General features: G+C 37.1%; 1 protein-coding gene and 1 long non-coding RNA gene across 5 annotated transcripts in view; one reads left to right on the plus strand and one right to left on the minus strand.

The window, feature by feature from the left end:
- Nucleotides 1-8,468, minus strand: part of LOC117325208 (dihydropyrimidine dehydrogenase [NADP(+)]-like) — a 61,110-nt gene extending 52,642 nt beyond the window's left edge. For 2 of the 3 annotated variants that reach the window (XR_004532213.1, XM_033881295.1), the window contains exons 1-2: nucleotides 8,141-8,468; nucleotides 1,755-1,865 (exon numbers count right to left, since the gene is read on the minus strand). Coding sequence is in view for 2 of the 3 variants with exons in the window: in XM_033881295.1 (XP_033737186.1) it covers nucleotides 1,755-1,865; nucleotides 8,141-8,182 (153 nt within the window). In the remaining variant the exon portion in view is untranslated. Of the gene's footprint in view, nucleotides 1-1,754; nucleotides 1,866-6,168; nucleotides 6,340-8,140 lie in introns of those variants that run through there. The other variant, XM_033881296.1, reaches the window with a different exon arrangement.
- Nucleotides 8,469-19,259: 10,791 nt separating this feature from the next.
- On the plus strand, nucleotides 19,260-24,791 carry LOC117325209. Of its 2 annotated transcripts, none has more exons than XR_004532215.1 (2): nucleotides 19,260-19,418; nucleotides 21,227-24,791. It is a non-coding gene; the product is annotated as an uncharacterized LOC117325209 (long non-coding RNA). The 2 variants fall into 2 exon arrangements; XR_004532214.1 differs by having other exon boundaries at nucleotides 19,287-19,418; nucleotides 21,222-24,791.
- Nucleotides 24,792-26,074: the final 1,283 nt, after the last annotated feature.

Below are 26,074 nucleotides of genomic sequence, written 5' to 3' on the forward strand. Positions count from 1 at the left end.
TAAACTGGACACTTATATCTCTATGTTTACAGGTAAACTGGAACTTATATCTCTTTGTTTACAGGTAAACTGGACACTTATATCTCTATGTTTACAGGTAAACTGGACACTTATATATCTATGTTTACAGGTAAACTAGACACTTATATCTCTTTGTTTACAGGTAAACTGGACACTTATATCTCTATGTTTACAGGTAAACTGGACACTTATATCTATGTTTACAGGTAAACTGGAACTTATATCTCTTTGTTTAGGCCTAAAAAAAAAAGTTGTGTGTTTCTGGTTTCAGCTCCTCAAAAAGTTAGGGTCGGTAGGTAGGAAAAAGTTTTTTTTTTATTAAATATTTTTAAGCAGATTTTATGCTTTGAATTACATTATACTTTTAATACTGGAGTAGAAGATGTTTAAGTTGTAGGGCTATTTAATATGTGTTATCTGTAGACTTTTACCATCTGAACACTTGTAATTACACAGATTTAATGTTCCACTGAGAAGAGTAGCTTGCCAGAGTACAAAATATGTTGATGTCAATAATATTGCTATTTTATACTAAAACAGAAAATGGTTGTTTTCCAATAAACAGTTTTGAACCACTATTGTCTTTATAGTCGTTTTGAATATTCTGCTAAAAAACAACAACTAAAAACGGTTATTTCAATTTCAGAATCTATTAGGAATTGACAACTGAAAAAAATGTACTTTGCACTACAGAGTTTGCCAGTCAAATCCTTTCAAACTTATCTGACTTTTCTAAGGACGTTTTTCCTTTTGCTATGCATCTCACTGCCTTCCTCGCTCCCTCATGGTAGCGGTTGAAGACGTCCTCAATAAGCATGTCGTTAGGAATGACTGCCATCAATGCTTTTTCTGAAGAATTACAGCATTTATTTATTGTTATTGCGATCACCGTTGATGCCTTACAGTTAGCGGTCGCCATGCTGCATCATATGGGAAACCCCAAATTCTGGGTCTTTCTAACGCTTGGGCGATCTCGTTGTGTAGGCAAACATTTTGACGATAATGCTCGGTGACTCGAATAAAATCTTAAACGTTCATCGGGTCACGGAAAACCGAGAAAATTTCTGAAGAATGTCTAAAAACTTTTGGGTCGGCGTAGATTTATTGGGGTCGGTCGGGAAACCGGAAATACACAACTTTTTTTTTTAGGCCTTACAGGTAAACTGGACACTTACATCTCTATGTTTACAGGTAAACTGGACACTTGTATCTCTTTGTTTACAGGTAAACTGGAAACTTGTATCTCTTTGTTTACAGGTAAACTGGACACTTATATCTCTATGTTTACAGTTAAACTGGACACTTGTATCTCTATGTTTACAGGTAAACTGGAACTTATATCTCTATGTTTACAGGTAAACTAGACACTTATATCTCTATGTTTACAGGTAAACTGGACACTTATATCTCTATGTTTACAGGTAAACTAGACACTTATATCTCTATGTTTACAGGTAAACTGGACACTTATATCTCTATGTTTACAGGTAAACTGGATACTTATATCTCTTTGTTTACAGGTAAGCAGGAACTTCTATCCCCAAGTATACAGGTAAATTCAACACTGATATGGTAAAATCTAGATTTCACTATATCCTTATCAGGAAACACAAACCTAATCCACATCATACTACCTATATATACCTAGAAAAGATCTATATTGATGTTATGACAGTGAGATCACTTTTAACCTTAAGATCAATCACACCACTTTGATGACCTTGAATAATTACCGAACATCCTTTCTCATTGTTCCTTTTCCAGTGTTTCTTGTTCTGCTTGGTAACAGCACTTGGCACCACACTAGCACTGTGAAGGACTTTTGGGTTCAAAGCCAAGATACTCTGAAAAAATCCAATGTACAATGTCAAGGTTACCAGGTACAAAATATAACATAGATCATAGGTGTCTCGTTAATATAAAATATCTGTCACTACCCACTACTATATATCAACATAGGTGTCTAGTTAGTATAAAATATCAGTCACTACCCCCTACTATATATCTACATAAGTGTCTAGTTAATATAACATATCAGTCACTACCCCCTACTATATATCAACATAGGTGTCTAGTTAATATAAAATATCAGTCACTACCCCCTACTATATATCAACATAGGTGTCTAGTTAGTATAAAATATCAGTCACTACCCCACTACTATATATCAACATAGGTGTCTATAGTTAGTATAAAATATCCGTCACTACCCACTACTATATATCAACATAGGTGTCTACAGTTAATATAAAATATCAGTCACTACCCCCTACTATATATCAACATAGGTGTCTACAGTTAATATAAAATATCAGTCACTACCCCCTACTATATATCAACATAGGTGTCTATAGTTAGTATAAAATATCAGTCACTACCCCACTACTATATATCTACATAGGTGTCTATAGTTAGTATAAAATATCAGTCACTACCCACTACTATATATCAACATAGGTGTCTATAGTTAGTATAAAATATCAGTCACTACCCCCTACTATATATCAACATAGGTGTCTATAGTTAGTACAAAATATCAGTCACTACCCACTACTCTATATCAACATAGGTGTCTAGTTAATATAAAATATCAGTCACTACCCACTACTATATATCAACATAGGTGTCTAGTTAGTATAAAATATCCGTCACTACCCACTACTATATATCAACATAGGTGTCTAGTTAGTATAAAATATCAGTCACTACCCACTACTATATATCAACATAGGTGTCTAGTTAATATAAAATATCCGTCACTACCCACTACTATATATCAACATAGGTGTCTAGTTAGTATAAAATATCATTCACTACCCACTACTATATATCAACATAGGTGTCTATAGTTAGTATAAAATATCAGTCACTACCCACTACTATATATCAACATAGGTGTCTATAGTTAGTATAAAATATCAGTCACTACCCACTACTCTATATCAACATAGGTGTCTAGTTAGTATAAAATATCAGTCACTACCCCCTACTATATATCAACATAGGTGTCTAGTTAGTATAAAATATCAGTCACTACCCACTACTCTATATCAACATAGGTGTCTAGTTAGTATAAAATATCAGTCACTACCCCCTACTATATATCAACATAGGTGTCTAGTTAGTATAAAATATCAGTCACTACCCCCTACTATATATCAACATAGGTGTCTAGTTAGTATAAAATATCATTCACTACCCCCTACTATATATCAACATAGGTGTCTCGTTAGTATAAAATATCAGTCACTACCCCCTACTATATATCAACATAGGTGTCTAGTTAGTATAAAATATCATTCACTATCCCCTATTATATATCAACATAGGTGTCTAGTTAGTATAAAATATCATTCACTACCCCCTACTATATATCAACATAGGTGTCTCGTTAGTATAAAATATCAGTCACTACCCCCTACTATATATCAACATAGGTGTCTAGTTAGTATAAAATATCAGTCACTACCCACTACTATATATCTACATAGGTGTCTAGTTAGTATAAAATATCAGTCACTACCCCCTACTATATATCAACATAGGTGTCTAGTTAGCATAAAATATCAGTCACTACCCCACTACTATATATCTACATAGGTGTCTAGTTAGTATAAAATATCAGTCACTACCCCACTACTATATATTTACATAGGTGTCTATAGTTAGTATAAAATATCAGTCACTACCCCCTACTATATATCAACATAGGTGTCTAGTTAGCATAAAATATCAGTCACTACCCCCTATTATATATCAACATAGGTGTCTATAGTTAGTATAAAATATCAGTCACTACCCCACTACTATATATCTACATAGGTGTCTAGTTAATATAAAATATCAGTCACTTCCCCCTACTATATATCAACATAGGTGTCTAGTTAGCATAAAATATCAGTCACTACCCCACTACTATATATCTACATAGGTGTCTAGTTAATATAAAATATCAGTCACTACCCCACTACTATATATCAACATAGGTGTCTAGTTAGTATAAAATATCAGTCACTACCCCCTACTATATATCAACATAGGTGTCTAGTTAGTATAAAATATCAGTCACTACCCCCTACTATATATCAACATAGGTGTCTAGTTAGTATAAAATATCAGTCACTACCCACTACTATATATCAACATAGGTGTCTAGTTAGTATAAAATATCAGTCACTACCCCCTACTATATATCAACATAGGTGTCTAGTTAGCATAAAATATCAGTCACTACCCCACTACTATATATCTACATAGGTGTCTAGTTAGTATAAAATATCAGTCACTACCCCACTACTATATATCTACATAGGTGTCTATAGTTAGTATAAAATATCAGTCACTACCCCCTACTATATATCAACATAGGTGTCTAGTTAGCATAAAATATCAGTCACTACCCCCTATTATATATCAACATAGGTGTCTATAGTTAGTATAAAATATCAGTCACTACCCCACTACTATATATCTACATAGGTGTCTAGTTAATATAAAATATCAGTCACTACCCCCTACTATATATCAACATAGGTGTCTAGTTAGCATAAAATATCAGTCACTACCCCACTACTATATATCTACATAGGTGTCTAGTTAATATAAAATATCAGTCACTACCCCACTACTATATATCAACATAGGTGTCTAGTTAGTATAAAATATCAGTCACTACCCCCTACTATATATCAACATAGGTGTCTAGTTAGTATAAAATATCAGTCACTACCCACTACTATATATCAACATAGGTGTCTATAGTTAGTATAAAATATCAGTCACTACCCCCTACTATATATCAACATAGGTGTCTATAGTTAGTATAAAATATCAGTCACTACCCCCTACTATATATCAACATAGGTGTCTAGTTAGTATAAAATATCATTCACTACCCACTACTATATATCAACATAGGTGTCTATAGTTAGTATAAAATATCAGTCACTACCCCACTACTATATATCAACATAGGTGTCTAGTTAGTATAAAATATCAGTCACTACCCACTACTATATATCAACATAGGTGTCTAGTTAATATAAAATATCAGTCACTACCCCCTACTATACATCAACATAGGTGTCTAGTTAGTATAAAATATCAGTCACTACCCACTACTATATATCAACATAGGTGTCTAGTTAATATAAAATATCAGTCACTACCCCCTACTATATATCAACATAGGTGTCTAGTTAGTATAAAATATCAGTCACTACCCACTACTATATATCAACATAGGTGTCTAGTTAGTATAAAATATCAGTCACTACCCACTACTATATATCAACATAGGTGTCTAGTTAGTATAAAATATCAGTCACTACCCCCTACTATATATCAACATAGGTGTCTATAGTTAGTATAAAATATCATTCACTACCCACTACTATATATCAACATAGGTGTCTAGTTAATATAAAATATCCGTCACTACCCACTACTCTATATCAACATAGGTGTCTAGTTAGTATAAAATATCAGTCACTACCCACTACTCTATATCAACATAGGTGTCTAGTTAATATAAAATATCCGTCACTACCCACTACTCTATATCAACATAGGTGTCTAGTTAATATAAAATATCCGTCACTACCCACTACTATATATCAACATAGGTGTCTAGTTAGTATAAAATATCAGTCACTACCCACTACTATATATCAACATAGGTGTCTAGTTAGTATAAAATATCAGTCCATATTTAATAGCACCTAATACATACTTCCTGTGGACATACATGTACAAGTACTGACTTATCATGCACCTGGAAGCCAATCTGGCCCCTTTATTCCTTCAGAGGGGTCATCTTTCTGGGGAAGATCTCTCTATAGAATGAACACCAATTGAGTATAAAGGCCTAGGGGAGTGGGTGTATAACTGATGACAATCATATCAGACCTGAACAGAAAAAGTTGCATATTTCTGAAGATCTTACTCGGGTCTCCATACCATCTGTTATGGTTCACAGGTTTGAAGGTCACACATCAATGTTAAGTTAACATTGAAGTGTGACCTTCAAACCTGTGAACCATAACATTGTTAACATGTTAAATACACAGTGGAGAACATGGTAGTGGTTTGTTTTTCAAGGAAATTTAACAAATTAAGTGGTTATTTGTTATCACATTCACTCCATACCCTGTACATGTAAATCCTATCCCAGGCTTCCAGGGACTAGCAGATTGATATGTAGACATGTTTCCTTTAGAAAAGTTTGGGTTATCTTATATGACCCAAATAGTGGCCACATCTGGCAAAGCATCAACAGTGAAAACTTCCATGCTGTGATGAGGTTCATCAGGGGTATCCCGCTGTAATACTATTGTATATCAATTAAGTTTGAAATGACCTTCAGTGAATGTCAGAAGAAGTATATCATTAGCTGATGGGCTCCTGGGCAAAATAGGAAATAGGGGAATAAAGCCAGATAAAAAGAAAGGGTATAAAAAGTTAAGTACAAAATGGCCTGGTAAGTGTCAAAACAATAGGGGTATATTAAAGTAAAGTACAAAATGACCTTCAGTGAGTGTCACAACAATAGGGTATATAAAGTTAAGTACAAAATGACCTTCAGTGAGTGTCACAACAATAGGGTATATAAAGTTAAGTACAAAATGACCTTCAGTAAGTGTCAGAACAATAGGGGTATAAGTTACTTTCGGTAAAAGATTGAACAAAAGAGGAACCTATAAGAACAAGAGACCATGCCATTAAAATGTCAAAATCTATAAAACAAGAACAAAATAAGAACAAGACTATATAATTTGTAAACAATTTTCTCTGTCCCAATTCAAAATTTATTGCCCTAACATGCGAGTCATTAGTTTGTGAACATGGCTTCCTATAACATGTTTACTACCTCAGTGTTGTGTCTCTGTTGTACACATGTATGTACATGTAGTGTTAACACTACCAGGTATGACACATGATCATCTGAGGATGTCCTGTGTATCAGTAGAAGCCTCAATATCATATGATGTCACAAACTAAATGTATTAAACCCCTGTAAACCTTGGAGTGTGAATAGCCTTGGATATCTACTCCATCCTTAAAATTCCTGGTCACATGTCAAATGCAGTTATTATCTCCCTTGGCATTCATTTTCTATAGAATATCAAAAAATGAAATATTAACTCTGCTCAAGTCTCTATTTTACAGTATGAGTAAGGCAGCAGATATCCTTAAAGTCTCACAGTTATGCAGCAGATATCCTTAAAGTCTCACAGTTATGCAGCAGATATCCCTTAGTCTTTATGCCACAATAAGAAGCAGATATCCTTTTGTCTCTGTGTCACAATAAGAAGCAGATATCCTTTTGTCTCTATGTCACAGTAAGACAGCAGATATCCTTTAGTCTCACAGTAATGCAGCAGATATCCTTTTGTCTCTGTGTCACAGTAAGGTAACAGATATCCTTTTGTCTTTGTCACAGTAATGCAGCAGATATCCTTTTGTCTCTGCCACAGTAAGGTGTTGGATATCCTTTTGTCTCTATGTCACAGTAAGGTAACACATATCCTTTTGTCTCTGCCACAGTAAGGTGCCGGATATCCTTTTGTCTCTATGTCACAGTAAGGTAACAGATATCCTTTTGTCTCTGTGTCACAGTAAGGTAACAGATATCCTTTTGTCTCTATGTCACAGTAAGGTAACATATATCCTTTTGTCTATGTCACAGTAAGGTAACATATATCCTTTTGTCTCTATGTCACAGTAAGGTAACAGATATCCATTTGTCTCTATGTCACAGTAAGGTAACATATATCCTTTTGTCTCTATGTCACAGTAAGATAACATATATCCTTTTGTTTCTATGACACAGTAAGATAACATATATCCTTTTGTCTCTATGTCACAGTAAGATAACATATATCCTTTTGTCTCTGTCATATTAAGGAAGCAGTGTCATTGCCCACCAAATTGCCCCAGTAAATAAATATATTAAGATTATAGCAGATCCCCAGTTGGTAAAATCTTTCTGCATCAAAGTCACGATCATCTGTCCGATAAATCGGGTTTATCCGTGTCAGAATCCTGATCGTAAATATGGCCTATAATATAATCACTAGTGAAGAGTTTGAATGACGTGTATCATATTATATAAACTTACCTCAATATCGGGTATGTCCCTGCTAACATCAGCAGCAGCCATTGTAACTGTTAGCTGGCCCGGGGGTCAGTACCAACCTAATCGGCAATATAATAGCATATGCTAGCCTGCAGCGAAGTGTACAGATGTATGCTCTCAGTTCGGGGATAGTGAGGCCCTAAACGGGTTTCCGTTGAGTTACTCGTAGATCTACAAAGATCTATGTGGATATTTTAACATTTTCAATAATGTCCATGGGTTGATAAATAGAGGCATTGATAATGGAGGTAAACAGCTATGAGTGTAAGTGCTTGGCCAGACCCAGAGGTAATCGTACATGTACAGTTACCAGGGACAGAGACATATATACAGAGAGATTAGTAACATCGCTATTTCCCCGTACACATAGTGGCTCCCTTTATTCGTGACCACTCAAGCATATCCCTTATCGAGAGCGTCCTGTCTCCTATCAAACACACGCGAGCGCAGGTAAATCGGGCTATGCGCATGTACATGTGTGTATCGTAGTATTGGAACTTATTCGACATGTTCTGGTTAATCCGCCATTACGTCAGACCAAAACATCGTCATTTTAAATACACACAGAAAGCACATCGTTTTATTTTGGCAACTACAAAAGTTACCACATTAACCAAAAACTATCAAACTTATGGGATATAGTCTTATTGATCATGCACATTGTTGCCATTTATCCGTATTTTCTAAAATCCATTGGGTCCTATTCGACATGTCCAAGTTTTGTAATTAAGCAGCCATTACGTCCGACCAAAACATCGTCAATTTTAAACGCACACAAAAAGCACATTGTTTTATCTAGGCCACTACAAAAGTTACCACATTAAGTAAAAACTATCATACTTATGGAATGTGGTCTTGATTATCATGCACATTGTTGTCATTTATCCGTATTCTCGAAAACCCCATAGGGACTTTTCGAAAATTGGAGATTCCCGCCGATCTTTCCTGCGTTGTGCTTGACTTTCATACTCAAAATACAAACACTTGGACAGCAAATTGTGATATATTTCATATTGATGACACTTCTGCACTTTGATATTAATAAAATTAAAGCACATAATTGGATCTTGGTGATGATTTCAAATAGAAATTATCGATAATTATGTGTCTGGTTTTCAAGTTTTCTCCAATATGGCGTCTAGTGAAGACTGAACCGAGCGACCGCAAAGGATTGTGGGAAGGCCAGGGGCCACTATGTAAACACAAGGGCAAATAGAGAGTTGCCAATCTCTCTGTATATATGTCTCTGCCAGGGAGTAACACTAGATAATCTCGTTTTGTAACTCTCCAATGCTAACCGCCCCCGACTGATATCATACAGTGGTGGGTCAAGACAAACAGTCCCTAAGTTATTTCTCCTGCCTGGTCAAAGAAAGACATCACACATGTAGAACCGACGTGACTTTATATCACTCGTGCAAGCCAAAATTAAACACAAACCGCTTGCACTTGAAATCAAGGCAATTTGTCACTAAAGCATGTCATTTCGAGATGCGAACCGGTTTTATCAACATTTTACTAGTTTTAGAACTCGCATTCGTCATTTAATTATCGTATGAGTCAGAAATGTATACAAAATACAGATGAAAGCAATATATAATATCGCCTGATAAATCGTACATCAAGTTCAATGTCGTATACACTACAAACTATCTGTTCAATTTTGAATATTAATCAGGCGCGTAGCCAGGCGTACGCTCGTACGCCGGGCGTCCACCTCATTTTTTTCGAAATAGTCTTTTTACGCCCCGGGTCAAGCGTGTATCCCCCTTTTTTTTTTTTTTTTTTATTATTTCTTCCGGGTTGTTGAAATCCCTGCCATGCATTCCGATTCAGCAATTATATACTTATGTCGTTCAGCATCGTGCGCAGGTTAAAAACCTATCTGAGGTCTACCATGCGATGTGACCGGATGTCGTCGCTTGCATTGTTGCATGCATATCGAGATTTTGATGTAGACCTTAAATTGGTAGTGTCCAGGTTTGCTGAAACCAAAGCCCGCCGACTGGGTTTCATATTTCAATGAATGAATGATTGAATGAATTGACACAATATCTCATGGAAATTGAAAGTTGAATAAAAACCGATTATCACTCACAAAATAGAGTTTAGTTGGACTAATGAAACGGCCACCAGAATACTGGAGATTACTCCTAAGGCCTTCTATAAATCAAATTTTTCCTGCGGGATACCCCCAGGCCCCCTAGCGGGAGAGGGAAGTATCCCCCTCCCGTGCCCACCCCCTCCTCGCGCTGCGCGCTCCGAGTGATGCCTTCGGCATCACGTCGGCGTACACTTCCAAACAGGCCTAGCTACGCGCCTGTTAATCTAAGATGCTACTGACCACACGTATAGAAATAGATGAGCGACTGAGACCGAATATTTATGGAAAACATTCGCTTTGCCGAGTTTTCCTTCTTCTATACATCACAGACCACTATATATATAGCTGTTAAAGTTGTGAAGCATATTTGAAATTGTAAAACAAATACACATATAATTCTATATAATTGTTTAAGTTTCTGTCAGATGATGACAAACTAGTACAGTTTTAATATAATTTTTTCTTAAATACCTGTATAATGTGATAACATTTACCACTGATACCTGTATGATAACATTTACCACTGATACCTGTATGATAACATTTACCACTGATACCTGTATAATGTGATAACATTTACCACTGATACCAGTATAATGTGATAACATTTACTACTGATAGCCTGTATAACGTGATAACATTTACCACTGATACCAGTATAATGTGATAACATTTACTACTGATAGCCTGTATAACGTGATAACATTTACCACTGATACCTGTATAACGTGATAACATTTACCACTGATACCTGTATGATAACATTTACCACTGATACCAGTATAACGTGATAACATTTACCACTGATACCAGTATAACGTGATAACATTTACCACTGATACCTGTATGATAACATTTACCACTTATACCTGTATAACGTGATAACATTTACCACTGATACCTGTATAATAACATTTACCACTGATACCTGTATAACGTGATAACATTTACCACTGATACCAGTATAATGTGATAACATTTACCACTGATACCAGTATAACGTGATAACATTTACCACTGATATCAGTATAACGTGATAACATTTACCACTGATACCAGTATAACGTGATAACATTTACCACTGATACCAGTATAACGTGATAACATTTACCACTGATAACCTGTATGATAACATTTACCACTGATACCTGTATAACGTGATAACATTTACCACCGATACTAGTATATTGTGATAACATTTACCACTGATAGCCTGTATAACGTGATAACATTTACCACTGATACCTGTATGATAACATTTACCACTGATACCTGTATGATAACATTTACCACTGATACCTGTATAACGTGATAACATTTACCACTGATACCTGTATGATAACATTTACCACTGATACCTGTATAACGTGATAACATTTACCACTGATACCAGTATAACGTGATACCATTTACCACTGATACCTGTATGATAACATTTACCACTGATACCTGTATAATGTGATAACATTTACCACTGATACCAGTATAATGTGATAACATTTACCACTGATACCAGTATAACGTGATAACATTTACCACTGATACCAGTATAACGTGATAACATTTACCACTGATACCTGTATGATAACATTTACCACTGATACCTGTATGATAACATTTACCACTGATACCTGTATGATAACATTTACCACTGACACCTGTATGATAACATTTACCACTGATACCTGTATGATAACATTTACCACTGATACCAGTATAACGTGATAACATTTACCACTGATACCTGTATGATAACATTTACCACTGATAACCTGTATAACGTGATAACATTTACCACTGATACCTGTATGATAACATTTACCACTGATACCTGTATGATAACATTTACCACTGATAGCCTATATAACGTGATAACATTTACCACTGATACCAGTATAACGTGATAACATTTACCACTGATAACCTGTATGATAACATTTACCACTGATACCTGTATGATAACATTTACCACTGATAACCTGTATAACGTGATAACATTTACCACTGATACCTGTATAATGTGATAACATTTACCACTGATACCTGTATAATAACATTTACCACTGATAACCTGTATAACGTGATAACATTTACCACTGATACCTGTATAATGTGATAACATTTACCACTGATACCAGTATGATAACATTTACCACTGATACCATTATAACGTGATAACATTTACCACTGATACCTGTATAACGTGATAACATTTACCACTGATACCTGTATGATAACATTTACCACTGATACCAGTATAACGTGATAACATTTACCACTGATACCAGTATAATGTGATAACATTTACCACTGACACCTGTATAATGGGATAACGTTTACCACTGATACCTGTATAACGTGATAACATTTACCACTGATACCAGTATAACGTGATAACATTTACCACTGATACCAGTATAACGTGATAACATTTACCACTGATACCTGTATAACGTGATAACATTTACCACTGATACCTGTATGATAACATTTACCACTGATACCTGTATGATAACATTTACCACTGATACCAGTATAACGTGATAACATTTACCACTGATACCTGTATAACGCGATAACATTTACCACTGATACCTGTATAACGTGATAACATTTACCACTGATACCTGTATAACGTGATAACATTTACCACTGATACCTGTATGATAACATTTACCACTGATACCAGTATAACGTGATAACATTTACCACTGATACCTGTATGATAACATTTACCACTGATACCAGTATAACGTGATAACATTTACCACTGATACCTGTATAACGTCATAACATTTACCACTGATACCTGTATAACGTGATAACATTTACCACTGATACCTGTATAACGTGATAAGATTTACCACTGATACCTGTATGATAACATTTACCACTGATACCTGTATGATAACATTTACCACTGATACCTGTATGATAACATTTACCACTGATACCAGTATAACGTGATAACATTTACCACTGATACCTGTATAACGTGATAACATTTACCACTGATACCTGTATAACGTGATAACATTTACCACTGATACCTGTATGATAACATTTACCACTGATACCAGTATAACGTGATAACATTTACTACTGATACCTGTATGATAACATTTACCACTGATACCTGTATGATAACATTTACCACTGATACCTGTATGATAACATTTACCACTGATACCTGTATGATAACATTTACCACTGATACCAGTATAACGTGATAACATTTACCACTGATACCTGTATAACGTGATAACATTTACCACTGATACCTGTATAACGTGATAACATTTACCACTGATACCTGTATAACGTGATAACATTTACCACTGATACCTGTATGATAACATTTACCACTGATACCAGTATAACGTGATAACATTTACCACTGATACCTGTATGATAACATTTACCACTGATACCAGTATAACGTGATAACATTTAGCACTGATACCTGTATAACGTGATAACATTTACCACTGATACCTGTATAACGTGATAACATTTACCACTGATACCTGTATGATAACATTTACCACTGATACCTGTATAACGTGATAACATTTACCACTGATACCTGTATAACGTGATAACATTTACCACTGATACCAGTATGATAACATTTACCACTGATACCTGTATAACGTGATAACATTTACCACTGATACCTGTATAACGTGATAACATTTACCACTGATACCTGTATGATAACATTTACCACTGATACCTGTATAACGTGATAACATTTACCACTGATACCTGTATGATAACATTTACCACTGATACCAGTATAACGTGATAACATTTACCACTGATACCTGTATAACGCGATAACATTTACCACTGATACCTTTGTAATGGTTACCACTGTGATATACAATAACAACAAAATACAGATATATTCCAACTTGAATTATTAATACAATGGTTGCCAGATACTTATAATGATTTGTAATCTAACAAAAAGAGACAGGACACAAGCCATGTCATTTTCTCTTACTACCTGCGAGTTGTAGCAAAATGACATATATGCTATAAAAATAATCAATAAAATAATCATTGCAAGTTCTATCTGAAGGTTCATTCCCACTCAGCCAATGTGTTGTTTTTGCTATATAAACATTACCTGAGTTATGTAGGTATAGTCTGTTTCAGTATATACGTAAACATGGGACTCAAAGGTGACTAACAATAAAAGTGAAGAAAATGTTTAAGAGTACATTTAAAAATCAAATATACATTCATATGTATTTTTTATTATGAATATTGATAGTAAAATTAATTTAATTACTCTCTTGTAATATATTTAATATTTTGTTTTGTTTTTCTAATTTAATGTGACAAGTCTTTGGATAACGTGTCTGCCAGTAAATTTAAAGCAGCAGGTTTCCCATGACCCCAAAGAGATGCGTGTATTTCAGGAAGACTTTCCCCAAAATTCTGACGCGGCATGTTGTGTGTGTAAAAACATCCTCGAGTCTTATTCTTCTTGGTTTGACATAAGGTTTGTTTAAACATATTTTATTACCATCAATAGCAATTACGTTTGCTACTTACAAGACCTCTCCACACATGCTGCATGTAGTCTTCTACAAAAAACTTCTATAGGCAAAATTTAGTATCAAAGTCTTCAAGCTGAGACTAGGGTATAACCAATCTAAAATCGTAATCATTTCAAAATTGCCCTACAAAGTTTATACCCAGGATAATAGAATGTGCCCCGGTGTTTCTACCGACCAATACTTGCACAAAGCACGTAGTCCTGTGCAGTCGGAACTGTGTATGACCCAGATATTACCACTCAAATGATCTGTACAAGATGTGAAGTATAGGACGCGTAGTCGTCCTGTAACTCATCTGGGTCTGGGGAAATGTTTTATCTTTTCCTTTAGTATAAATGTGTCAGTGACAGCTGGGTCCCGGGAAATGTTTTATCTTTTCCTTTAGTATAAATTTGTCAGTGACGCTAGAGAAATGCATCTGCTTAGTCCACCTAGTACTCGTCAGTGATGCTAGGGACATCATACATCTGTTTAGTCCACCCAGAGACCTATATTATGTTTTTAGTATATAGGTCTCTGGTCTACCTAGTACTCATCAGTGATGCTAGGGACATCATACATCTGTTAAGTCCACCTAGTACTCATCAGTGATGCTAGGGACATCATACATCTGTTTAGTCCACCTAGTACTCATCAGTGATGCTAGGGCCATCATACAGCTGTTAATCCTCTAAGTACTCGTCAGTGATGCTAGGGACATCATACAGCTGTTAATCCTCTAAGTACTCATCAGTAATGCTAGGGACATCATACATCTGTTTAGTCCTCTAAGTACTCGTCAGTGATGCTAGGGACATCATACAGCTGTTTAGTCCACCTAGTACTCGTCAGTGATGCTAGGGACATCATACATCTGTTTAGTCCTCTAAGTACTCGTCAGTGATGCTAGGGACATCATACATCTGTTTAGTCCACCTAGTACTCATCAGTGATGCTAGGGACACCATACATCTGTTAAGTCCACCTAGTACTCGTCAGTGATGCTAGGGACATCATACATCTTTTAAGTCCACCTAGTACTCATCAGTGATGCTAGGGACATCATACAGCTGTTAATCCTCTAAGTACTCGTCAGTGATGCTAGGGACATCATACATCTGTTTAGTCCGCCTAGTACTCATCAGTGATGCTAGGGACATCATACAGCTGTTAAGTCCACCTAGTACTCGTCAGTGATGCTAGGGACATCATACATCTGTTAAGTCTACCTAGTACTCATCAGTGATGCTAGGGACACCATACAGCTGTTAAGTCCACCTAGTACTCGTCAGTGATGCTAGGGACATCATACAACTGTTTAGTCCACCTAGTACTCGTCAGTGATGCTAGGGACATCATACAGCTGTTAATCCTCTAAGTACTCGTCAGTGATGCTAGGGACATCATACAGCTGTTTAGTCCACCTAGTACTCGTCAGTGATGCTAGGGACATCATACAGCTGTTTAGTCCACCTAGTACTCGTCAGTGATGCTAGGGACATCATACAACTGTTTAGTCCACCTAGTACTCGTCAGTGATGCTAGGGACATCATACATCTGTTTAGTCCACCTAGTACTCATCAGTGATGCTAGGGACATCATACAGCTGTTAATCCTCTAAGTACTCGTCAGTGATGCTAGGGACATCATACATCTGTTTAGTCCACCTAGTACTCATCAGTGATGCTAGGGACATCATACAGCTGTTAAGTCCACCTAGTACTCGTCAGTGATGCTAGGGACATCATACATCTGTTAAGTCTACCTAGTACTCATCAGTGATGCTAGGGACATCATACAGCTGTTTAGTCCACCTAGTACTCGTCAGTGATGCTAGGGACATCATACATCTGTTTAGTCCACCTAGTACTCATCAGTGATGCTAGGGACACCATACATCTGTTAAGTCCACCTAGTACTCGTCAGTGATGCTAGGGACACCATACATCTGTTTAGTCCACCTAGTACTCATCAGTGATGCTAGGGACATCATACATCTGTTTAGTCCTGCTAGTACTCATCAGTGATGCTAGGGACATCATACAGCTGTTTAGTCCACCTAGTACTCATCAGTGATGCTAGGGCCATCATACAGCTGTTAATCCTCTAAGTACTCGTCAGTGATGCTAGGGACATCATACAGCTGTTAATCCTCTAAGTACTCATCAGTAATGCTAGGGACATCATACAGCTGTTAAGTCCACCTAGTACTCGTCAGTGATGCTAGGGACATCATACATCTGTTAAGTCTACCTAGTACTCATCAGTGATGCTAGGGACATCATACAGCTGTTTAGTCCACCTAGTACTCGTCAGTGATGCTAGGGACATCATACAACTGTTTAGTCCACCTAGTACTCGTCAGTGATGCTAGGGACATCATACATCTGTTTAGTCCACCTAGTACTCATCAGTGATGCTAGGGACATCATACAGCTGTTTAGTCCTCTAAGTACTCGTCAGTGATGCTAGGGACATCATACATCTGTTTAGTCCACCTAGTACTCATCAGTGATGCTAGGGACATCATACAGCTGTTAAGTCCACCTAGTACTCGTCAGTGATGCTAGGGACATCATACATCTGTTAAGTCCACCTAGTACTCATCAGTGATGCTAGGGACATCATACAGCTGTTTAGTCCACCTAGTACTCGTCAGTGATGCTAGGGACATCATACAACTGTTTAGTCCACCTAGTACTCGTCAGTGATGCTAGGGACATCATACAGCTGTTTAGTCCTCTAAGTACTCGTCAGTGATGCTAGGGACATCATACAGCTGTTTAGTCCACCTAGTACTCGTCAGTGATGCTAGGGACATCATACAGCTGTTTAGTCCACCTAGTACTCGTCAGTGATGCTAGGGACATCATACAACTGTTTAGTCCACCTAGTACTCGTCAGTGATGCTAGGGACATCATACATCTGTTTAGTCCACCTAGTACTCATCAGTGATGCTAGGGACATCATACAGCTGTTAGTCCTCTAAGTACTCGTCAGTGATGCTAGGGACATCATACATCTGTTTAGTCCGCCTAGTACTCATCAGTGATGCTAGGGACATCATACAGCTGTTAAATCCACCTAGTACTCGTCAGTGATGCTAGGGACATCATACATCTGTTAAGTCTACCTAGTACTCATCAGTGATGCTAGGGACATCATACAGCTGTTTAGTCCACCTAGTACTCGTCAGTGATGCTAGGGACATCATACAACTGTTTAGTCCACCTAGTACTCGTCAGTGATGCTAGGGACATCATACAGCTGTTAATCCTCTAAGTACTCGTCAGTGATGCTAGGGACATCATACAGCTGTTAATCCTCTAAGTACTCGTCAGTGATGCTAGGGACATCATACAGCTGTTAATCCTCTAAGTACTCGTCAGTGATGCTAGGGACATCATACAGCTGTTTAGTCCACCTAGTACTCGTCAGTGATGCTAGGGACATCATACATCTGTTTAGTCCACCTAGTACTCATCAGTGATGCTAGGGACATCATACAGCTGTTAATCCTCTAAGTACTCGTCAGTGATGCTAGGGACATCATACAGCTGTTTAGTCCTCTAAGTACTCGTCAGTGATGCTAGGGACATCATACATCTGTTAAGTCCACCTGTTCAGTTTTCGCGGAGGGCTTAGACCCCCTTGAACCCATATCAGGGCGCTGCCCTGGACCCGCTGGGCGGCCCCTCGGACCCCGGCCTACGGCGCTTGCATTATTACTAAATTACTGGACCCCCACCACCCCCACCCCGCCCTTTCGAAAATCCTGGCCGGGCCATGTTTTGCTATATTTAATATATATATTCTGATTTGCGTAAATAACTTATTTTGTACTACATAAATTATCAAAATTATCATGGGATGTTGAAATGATAATTATTGGCTAATTTTGCGGAGATGGCATACGATTTGTTTAGTGCGTAAAATTTAAGGTTAAAAAAAATTTTGCCCCCCCCCCCCCCCCACTTTTTGACGACTTCCTACGCCACTGTAGGGACATCATACAGTTGTTTAGTCCACCTAGTACTCATCAGTGATGCTAGGGACATCATACATAAGTATTGTGTCACTGGATTTCGTTAGCTAAACATGGCTATTGTTAAGTTTTATCAAATGGCCATCATCTGAAAAATTTCGCGCGAGATTTCCTCTCGATATGCTTACTACAACATTCCAATGATCTGGAAATTGATCAAACGAAGGTTGATCACGCGTCTGTCAAATTAAAACATCATAAATATATTTAATTCTTATGTAGATGGACCGCGACCCCTTTAAAATCTCGGACGGGCATATCGTTTTACTCTACTTTAAAATGTCAGTAAATCACACTTTTTGGCTGCCGATATTCGTCACCTGGGAAGTAGGTAGTTCACCTTGATCACAGACTGTTGATAAATGGGCTTCTAAACTCATTCACGTGTGGGATAGACGGTGGTAATATGTTCCCTATTCACTGAAATCACTTAACCGGAAATACATTTAGAAGGTATCTGGGTTATCCTACAGATACGCAGGAAGTGTGGGAAGTTTTCCTGTTTACTCTGTTCTGTCAAGTTGGAATTTGGATTGCTGCAACTGCAGTAGCAAGACAGGTAGGTCAAACGCCGCAAAGACGCATTACCAACTAATTGGTTACTCGCCAGAGTAAAACGTCCAGGCTCGTGGCCATTACATGTAACTCGATTTAATTTTGTTGAACATCGTGCTAAGAATAGATATACAATGTTTCAGTTGCTTGCCTAGCTGATATACCACGATCTCTACAGTTATATGTCGGTGTATTCTGATGTATTTGGACAACTCCGTAGTGTAGTTTGGGTACAGTCTGACCTACAGTCTGATCTCTACAGTAATATGTCGGTGTATTCTGATGTATTTGGACAACTCCGTAGGACAGGGTAGTTTGGGAACAGTCTGACCTAACCGTACCCCATATTCCCTGCTTCACAATCGTCATCGTATTGAAGACTTAAAGTTAGTGTGATCGACCAATGCAACGGCATTTAGAACCTCAAAGGTTTGCAGAATGAGGTTTTGTGTGTTATGGGTTGGCTACATGGTGCTAGGAATGCTTGAACGATGACTTTTGTTTTCAAAATTTGTAAAAGGATACGATAAGGATATTTTGGAAAGAAGCTAGTTGGGGCTGTGGATAAGTTTCGTAAAACCCCGTTGGAAGCGACGGCTTTTTATTAGTCTTGGTCATCTCTCTCGGGACCTACAACGCAAAATAACACACTAACTTTATGTCGTCAACCCAGCCTTCCACCGATACAATGGTTATTTTGGTGCATTTTACTTCACAAAATAAAAGAAATCGGTCCTAGGGCAGATTGCCTTGGTTTTAAAAAGCGTACTAACGTTACCAAGGAGATCGTATATCACTGATGGCCTGATAACCAGTGATTACGATACAATGGAGACTGGCCTGATAACCAGTGATTACGATACAATGGAGACACTGTAGATTAGGAGGAACTCACTCTGACAACTCCTTGTAAATGCATTCCTTCAATCGCAATCTATGTCTATATAATATATCTTTTGGTCATCTTTGTATAGCAGTGTTAGATAATTGGTGTAGAGGTTTGACAATGTTATATATACAGACTCATGTTTTCTGAAATCGCGACAAAAGCTGTTTATGTACCCGTCTAACAATCAACACTCCAATAACCATACTGACGGAACGTACACATTATTACATTCTTGTCCTTATTAAAGATGCAATCGGATAGCGAGAACTTGATAACTAAAGCAGTAATATCGTTGTGATGTATTCTGTTGGTAGCCAATACACGTCTGCTCTACACAACTAACACGACGTTTTTGTAATCCCAAGTATCACATTAAACTGAGGTTACGTTTGAAGAGAACCATTAGGTGTACAACATATGTGAGCGACTCGGTGTTTGCTTCCGACATTGCTAAAGTGTTCACCCAAACCTATCACGGTTGACTGAGAAACTTAATTTATTGATAAAGTGACACTCGTGAAACACATTCAAGAATCGTTTAGCTATCAGTACGGGGCACTTTACGAAAGTCGGTACACGTGGTCTTAACATCCTAATACCGTACATTTTCCAGGATATCTTTAAACCACAGGGACATGGCATGAGTTCCCAATGGTCCATATATTTTTTTTTATGTATTTCAGTATCATATATGGACTATGGGTTAAAAATTCGTGCCAAGTCCCTGTGTTTAAAACTTATTTTATCCTTGTTTTTCTCTGATTGAATTTTGAGTTATGTTTTATGTAGTTCTTTCTAACTAATGCGTCTCTCGATCAACGTTCAGTATTGATTGAACGGCTCCGACGTTGATAGTGGCTGCTACTAATACTGCAGTGAAGAATCTGTCCATATTAACCATGTTTGTTTTTATTCCAGAACAGATCACCCATTATAAGACCAGTCGATGATCTAGCAACATGCACCAATCTCGTCCTCGAAATAAGAGGAAGCCAGATTCGTCTCGGTCCAAATCGGCCCCAGGAGCCTACAACACCGGCAGCATGCAGGCCTTTGATCCCGGCCAGAATGTGCATCTGTGGACAATGTGGCGTATTGCTGTCACAGAACAGGTTATTAGGAATACGAAACTTCAGCAGAGACTTCGAGACGAGGGCAGAAAGACGAAAAAACCCGACACTCTTACCAGTCCGCCGTTATTGCAATATATACATGTCACGGAATCCACGCACGCACGCGCAAACGCTATGATGGGTCCGTGGGGTGATGCGAGTTCGAGTGACTTGTTGACAAAACAATTTATTTACTACGGCCTGCCACGTGTAAACATCAAACAGGACGGTTCTTCTGCCATCTCTCATCAACCGCCGTACTGATATCCAAAACGTTACAATGCCATGACGAATGGTGTAGATGGCGATTCTGTTTTGACTAATGATGTATTGTGATGCTCCTTCCACGTGAACACTCGATGGTGCTTTGGAAGATGTTTCAGCTGGTGTATAATGCATTACGTTAGAAGACGGTTGAAAATTTTGAATCAGAAAGACATGAAATGGCTGAAAAGCCATATACATATCAGCGAGAATTAAATATGATGCATGTAATGTTAAATAGCTTTAACATACAATATGCATATTTCAGTAAGTTCCTTTGTAGCTGAACAAGATTTGCGTACATTGTCATTTCTACCACTCAGACAACTAGTGAAGAACAATTGGACATTTCTACCGCTCAGACCTCTAGTGAAGAACAATTGGACATGTATACCGCTCAGACCACTAGTGAAGAACAATTGGACATGTATACCGCTCAGACCACTAGTGAAGAACAATTGGACATGTATACCGCTCAGACCACTAGTGAAGAACAATTGGACATTTATATCGCTCAGACCACTAGTGAAGAACAATTGGACATTTATATCGCTCAGACCATTGGTGAAGAACAATTGGATACTCTCTGGTCACCTGGACACCAACAATCACTGAAATACAACGTGTCCGGACTCGGTCGATATTGACTATCTTCGCTCCATAAAGTATCATATCGATCGAAACAAACTGACATAACTGATTTATTATATTTCGGTGTCAAAACCAGAACACAAAATGCTCAAGGTATGAATATATGCCATTCAAATTCCATCTTAATCCATAGTATTCACCAAATTAAAGCGCCATAAATATGGCATCTTTGATAAAACAACTTATTGCACTAGTTGTCGATCTTGTGCGACAAATCTGATTGGCTGAAATAACGCGACGTCACAGAACACTTGCACGAGCTTGGAATATGATGTTTTATTACTGTCGCAGAGTGCAGTTCGATATTAAATGGAGTAACACATGATCAGATGTAGACCGATCGACATATGATACAAATGTTGAAATTGGGAAATGTAATTAAGCTCTTTATGTCACGTGATCTATTATATTGTATTGTCTCTATTGTCTAACTGAAGACACCACGAGTGTTTACCCATTAGTTAGCATAACAACTGGAGTAGTGTTCCATATAACATTCAGTATCTTCAGTATCCAAGAGAGTGTCCAGCTTGATATATCAATGCATTATTACACAGGTAACGTGTAAACGTAGGAGAAAATAGGGATGATTGTCTTTACGTTCATATCATAGCGTTTAAAAATAATGTATTAGTGTACTGAAAAACAATGAATACAGAAAAATAACTCGTCGAAAAGAAACTCCCAGATTATTATCAAACGTCAGATTGGAGAAATTACAACTAGTAAAACTGGCCGATAGGTCTTTATCGTAGTCTAGTGTCTTGGTCTCCCAATCGTTCGAACAGGTCGTTAAAAGTTGTTTGATCAGTATGGATACCTGTAGATACCACTAGAGGTACGTATTTTGTTAAGTATTTAGGCTCTGTCAGATACCTGTAAATTTCACTAGAGATACGTATTTTGATAAGTATTTAGGCTCTATCAGATACCTGTAAATTTCACTAGAGATACGTATTTTGATAAGTATTTAGGCTCTGTCAGATACCTGTAAATTTCACTAAAGATACGTATTTTGATAAGTATTTAGGCTCTATCGGATACCTGAAGGTACCATTAGAGGTACGTATTTTGATAAGTATTTAGGCTCTGTCAGATACCTGTAAATTTCACTAGAGATACGTATTTTGATAAGTATTTAGGCTCTATCGGATACCTGAAGGTACCACTAGTGATACGTATTTTGTTAAGTATTTAGGCTCTGTCAGATACCTGTAAATTTCACTAGAGATACGTATTTTGATAAGTATCTAGGCTCTGTCAGATACCTGTAGATTTCACCAGAGATACGTATTTGTTAGTATTAAGGCTCTGTCAGATACCTGTAGATTTCACCAGAGATACGTATTTTGTTAAGTATTTAGACTCTTTCAGATAACTGTAGGTCCTACTAGAGTATTTTGGTTTTTTTTTTTCAAGGCTCTGTCAGATACCTGTAGGTCATGATACCTGTATGTCTCACTAGAGATACGTATTTTGTTTAGTATCTAGGCTCTGTCGGATACCTGTAGGTTCCGCTAGAGATACGTATTTTGTTAAGTATTTAGGCTCTGTTAGATACCTGTAGGTTCCACAAGAGATACATATTTGGTAAGTTTCTGGGCCCTTTCAGATAACTGTATGTCCCACTAGAGTATTTTTTTTCAAGGCTCTGTCAGATACCTGTAGGTACCACTAGAGATACGTATTTGGTGAGTAATTAGGGTCTTTAAGATAACTGTAGGTCCTACTAGAGTATTTTGAGGTTTTTTTCAAGGCTCTGTCAGATACCTGTAGGTCATGATACCTGTATGTCTCGCCAGAGATACGTATTTTGTTTAGTATCTAGGTTCTGTCTGATACCTGAAGGTCTCACCAGAGGCTCGATTTTTTAAGTATCTAGGCGCTGTCAGATGTCAGTACGCCTTACTAAGGAAACTTAAACGATGTTTCGCAACAACCGGGGTCATTTACCTGATGTCTGGTACAATGCACCGAAAATAACTCCACTATCACAGAAAAAAATCAAATGTGCCATATCCAATGACTTATCCTATCTATGTTTTAGTTTGATGGATGGTATGTCCTCTGTGATAGATGGTATGTCCTCTAAGTAGTTATTTAGGTGGTGTTCGGTTAACAACACTTGAATACATTAGTTGAAACACGGTGTCAAGTTGAATTCTTCAAACTACATTATGTATCATTGTTGCAACGTGAAACTGTTTCGTCTGAGATAATAAACTTTTACTTAACTCAACATACATGTAATATTATATTTGGTTTAAATTGTGCTTATAAATTTCGTATTTTTTTTTATTAGATATGTTTTAGTTGTTATTTTATAGTACCTGTACATAATTATATGTTTATATTACATTGATAAATTGTATATTAGTTAACACATGTATACGTATAATGTTATTATGTATTTGGATGGTCAGTAACATCCTTGATTTGACATAAATCATCCGTAATTGGATTTCTGTGTTGTGTTTAGTACCTAGTGTAAAGAGATAAAGTGTGTGAGAGTGTGAGAGAGTGGGGGGGGGGGGGGGGGGGGGGGGGGGGGGGGGGGGGGGGGATTGGTGATGTGGGGTTAAAAAAAAATTCTATATCCATGTCGCATTTACCTAATTTTTTTTATTAATAAAATATAGAGGAACAATAATTAATTGTTATGTTGCCTCGTTTGTGTTTTCAATCCTGCATTCTTGATTAGGCCTACACGGTCCCATTCTGGGCCAAATAGGTTTTTGGTTTGTCGTTTGGAAATCGAATATTTGCTGAGCGTCGTTTTTTTCATTTTAAAGAACCAGTGTTAATTGTAAACCGGGTTAACATTTTTACCCGCAGTAAAGAAGCATCGTGGACCAAACCTGGAAAACGTGTTCAGACAGTTTCGTGGATAAAGAGGCTCAAGATTATGATTTTTGTCTCTCTTGTTGATAAAAGATAGGAAGTAAGAGACATGTCATGTCATCACGCAATTTGTAATAACGACACCATTTGTAATAAAAAAAAAATCAAAGTCAATTTAATCAAATAACTCGACACCAGTTGCAAAGATAATCTTTCCTTTGTACATGTTTCAACCTATTTTTAAGTACTTTTTATTATTTATAATGATATTCTTTAAATGTAATTATAAGTAATAAAAATGTGTATTTGATACATTTAGGTTGAAACATGTACAAAGGAAAGATTATCTTTCCATGTGGTGCCAATTTAATTGTTTATTACAAATTGCTTCGTTATTACAAGTTGCGTGGTGACATGGCCGAGTCTGCCGCTTTATTCGAAATGTCACAGATTTGTCACATTGCTGTCGGAAGACTTAATTATAGAATCGCAAATTTCAACTTCTTTTCAAAGTACTATTTTCTAAAAAGCAGTGTTTGTATATTGTCTGCAAAACACACCCTCGATTTTCACCTGGTTGTGGAGATTCGGGAATCTAAACGTGTTCTTAATTGGGTCCTTATACGTGCAATACCTCTTTTCCAAGGTCTTGAAATAACCTTTGCATATAATTAATGGATCCAAATTCATAAACTATATCGGACCAACCTTGACAGTCAGATTCATCAGACAAAATCTCTCTGAAGAGTCCATAAGTTATCAAATTAGCATTTGCCGACAACGAACCGTGATTTATAGAGAAATGATACTAAACCACTTTTAATGTTTTTGTCGACCCACCTTGAAGTTAGCTACATGAATATGACCGATGAGTGATACAGGCCCACTAAGCCTCTTGTTTGT

The sequence above is a fragment of the Pecten maximus genome, chromosome 4 (genome assembly GCF_902652985.1).
Source record: "Pecten maximus chromosome 4, xPecMax1.1, whole genome shotgun sequence".
Classification (NCBI taxonomy): Eukaryota; Metazoa; Mollusca; class Bivalvia; order Pectinida; family Pectinidae; genus Pecten; species Pecten maximus.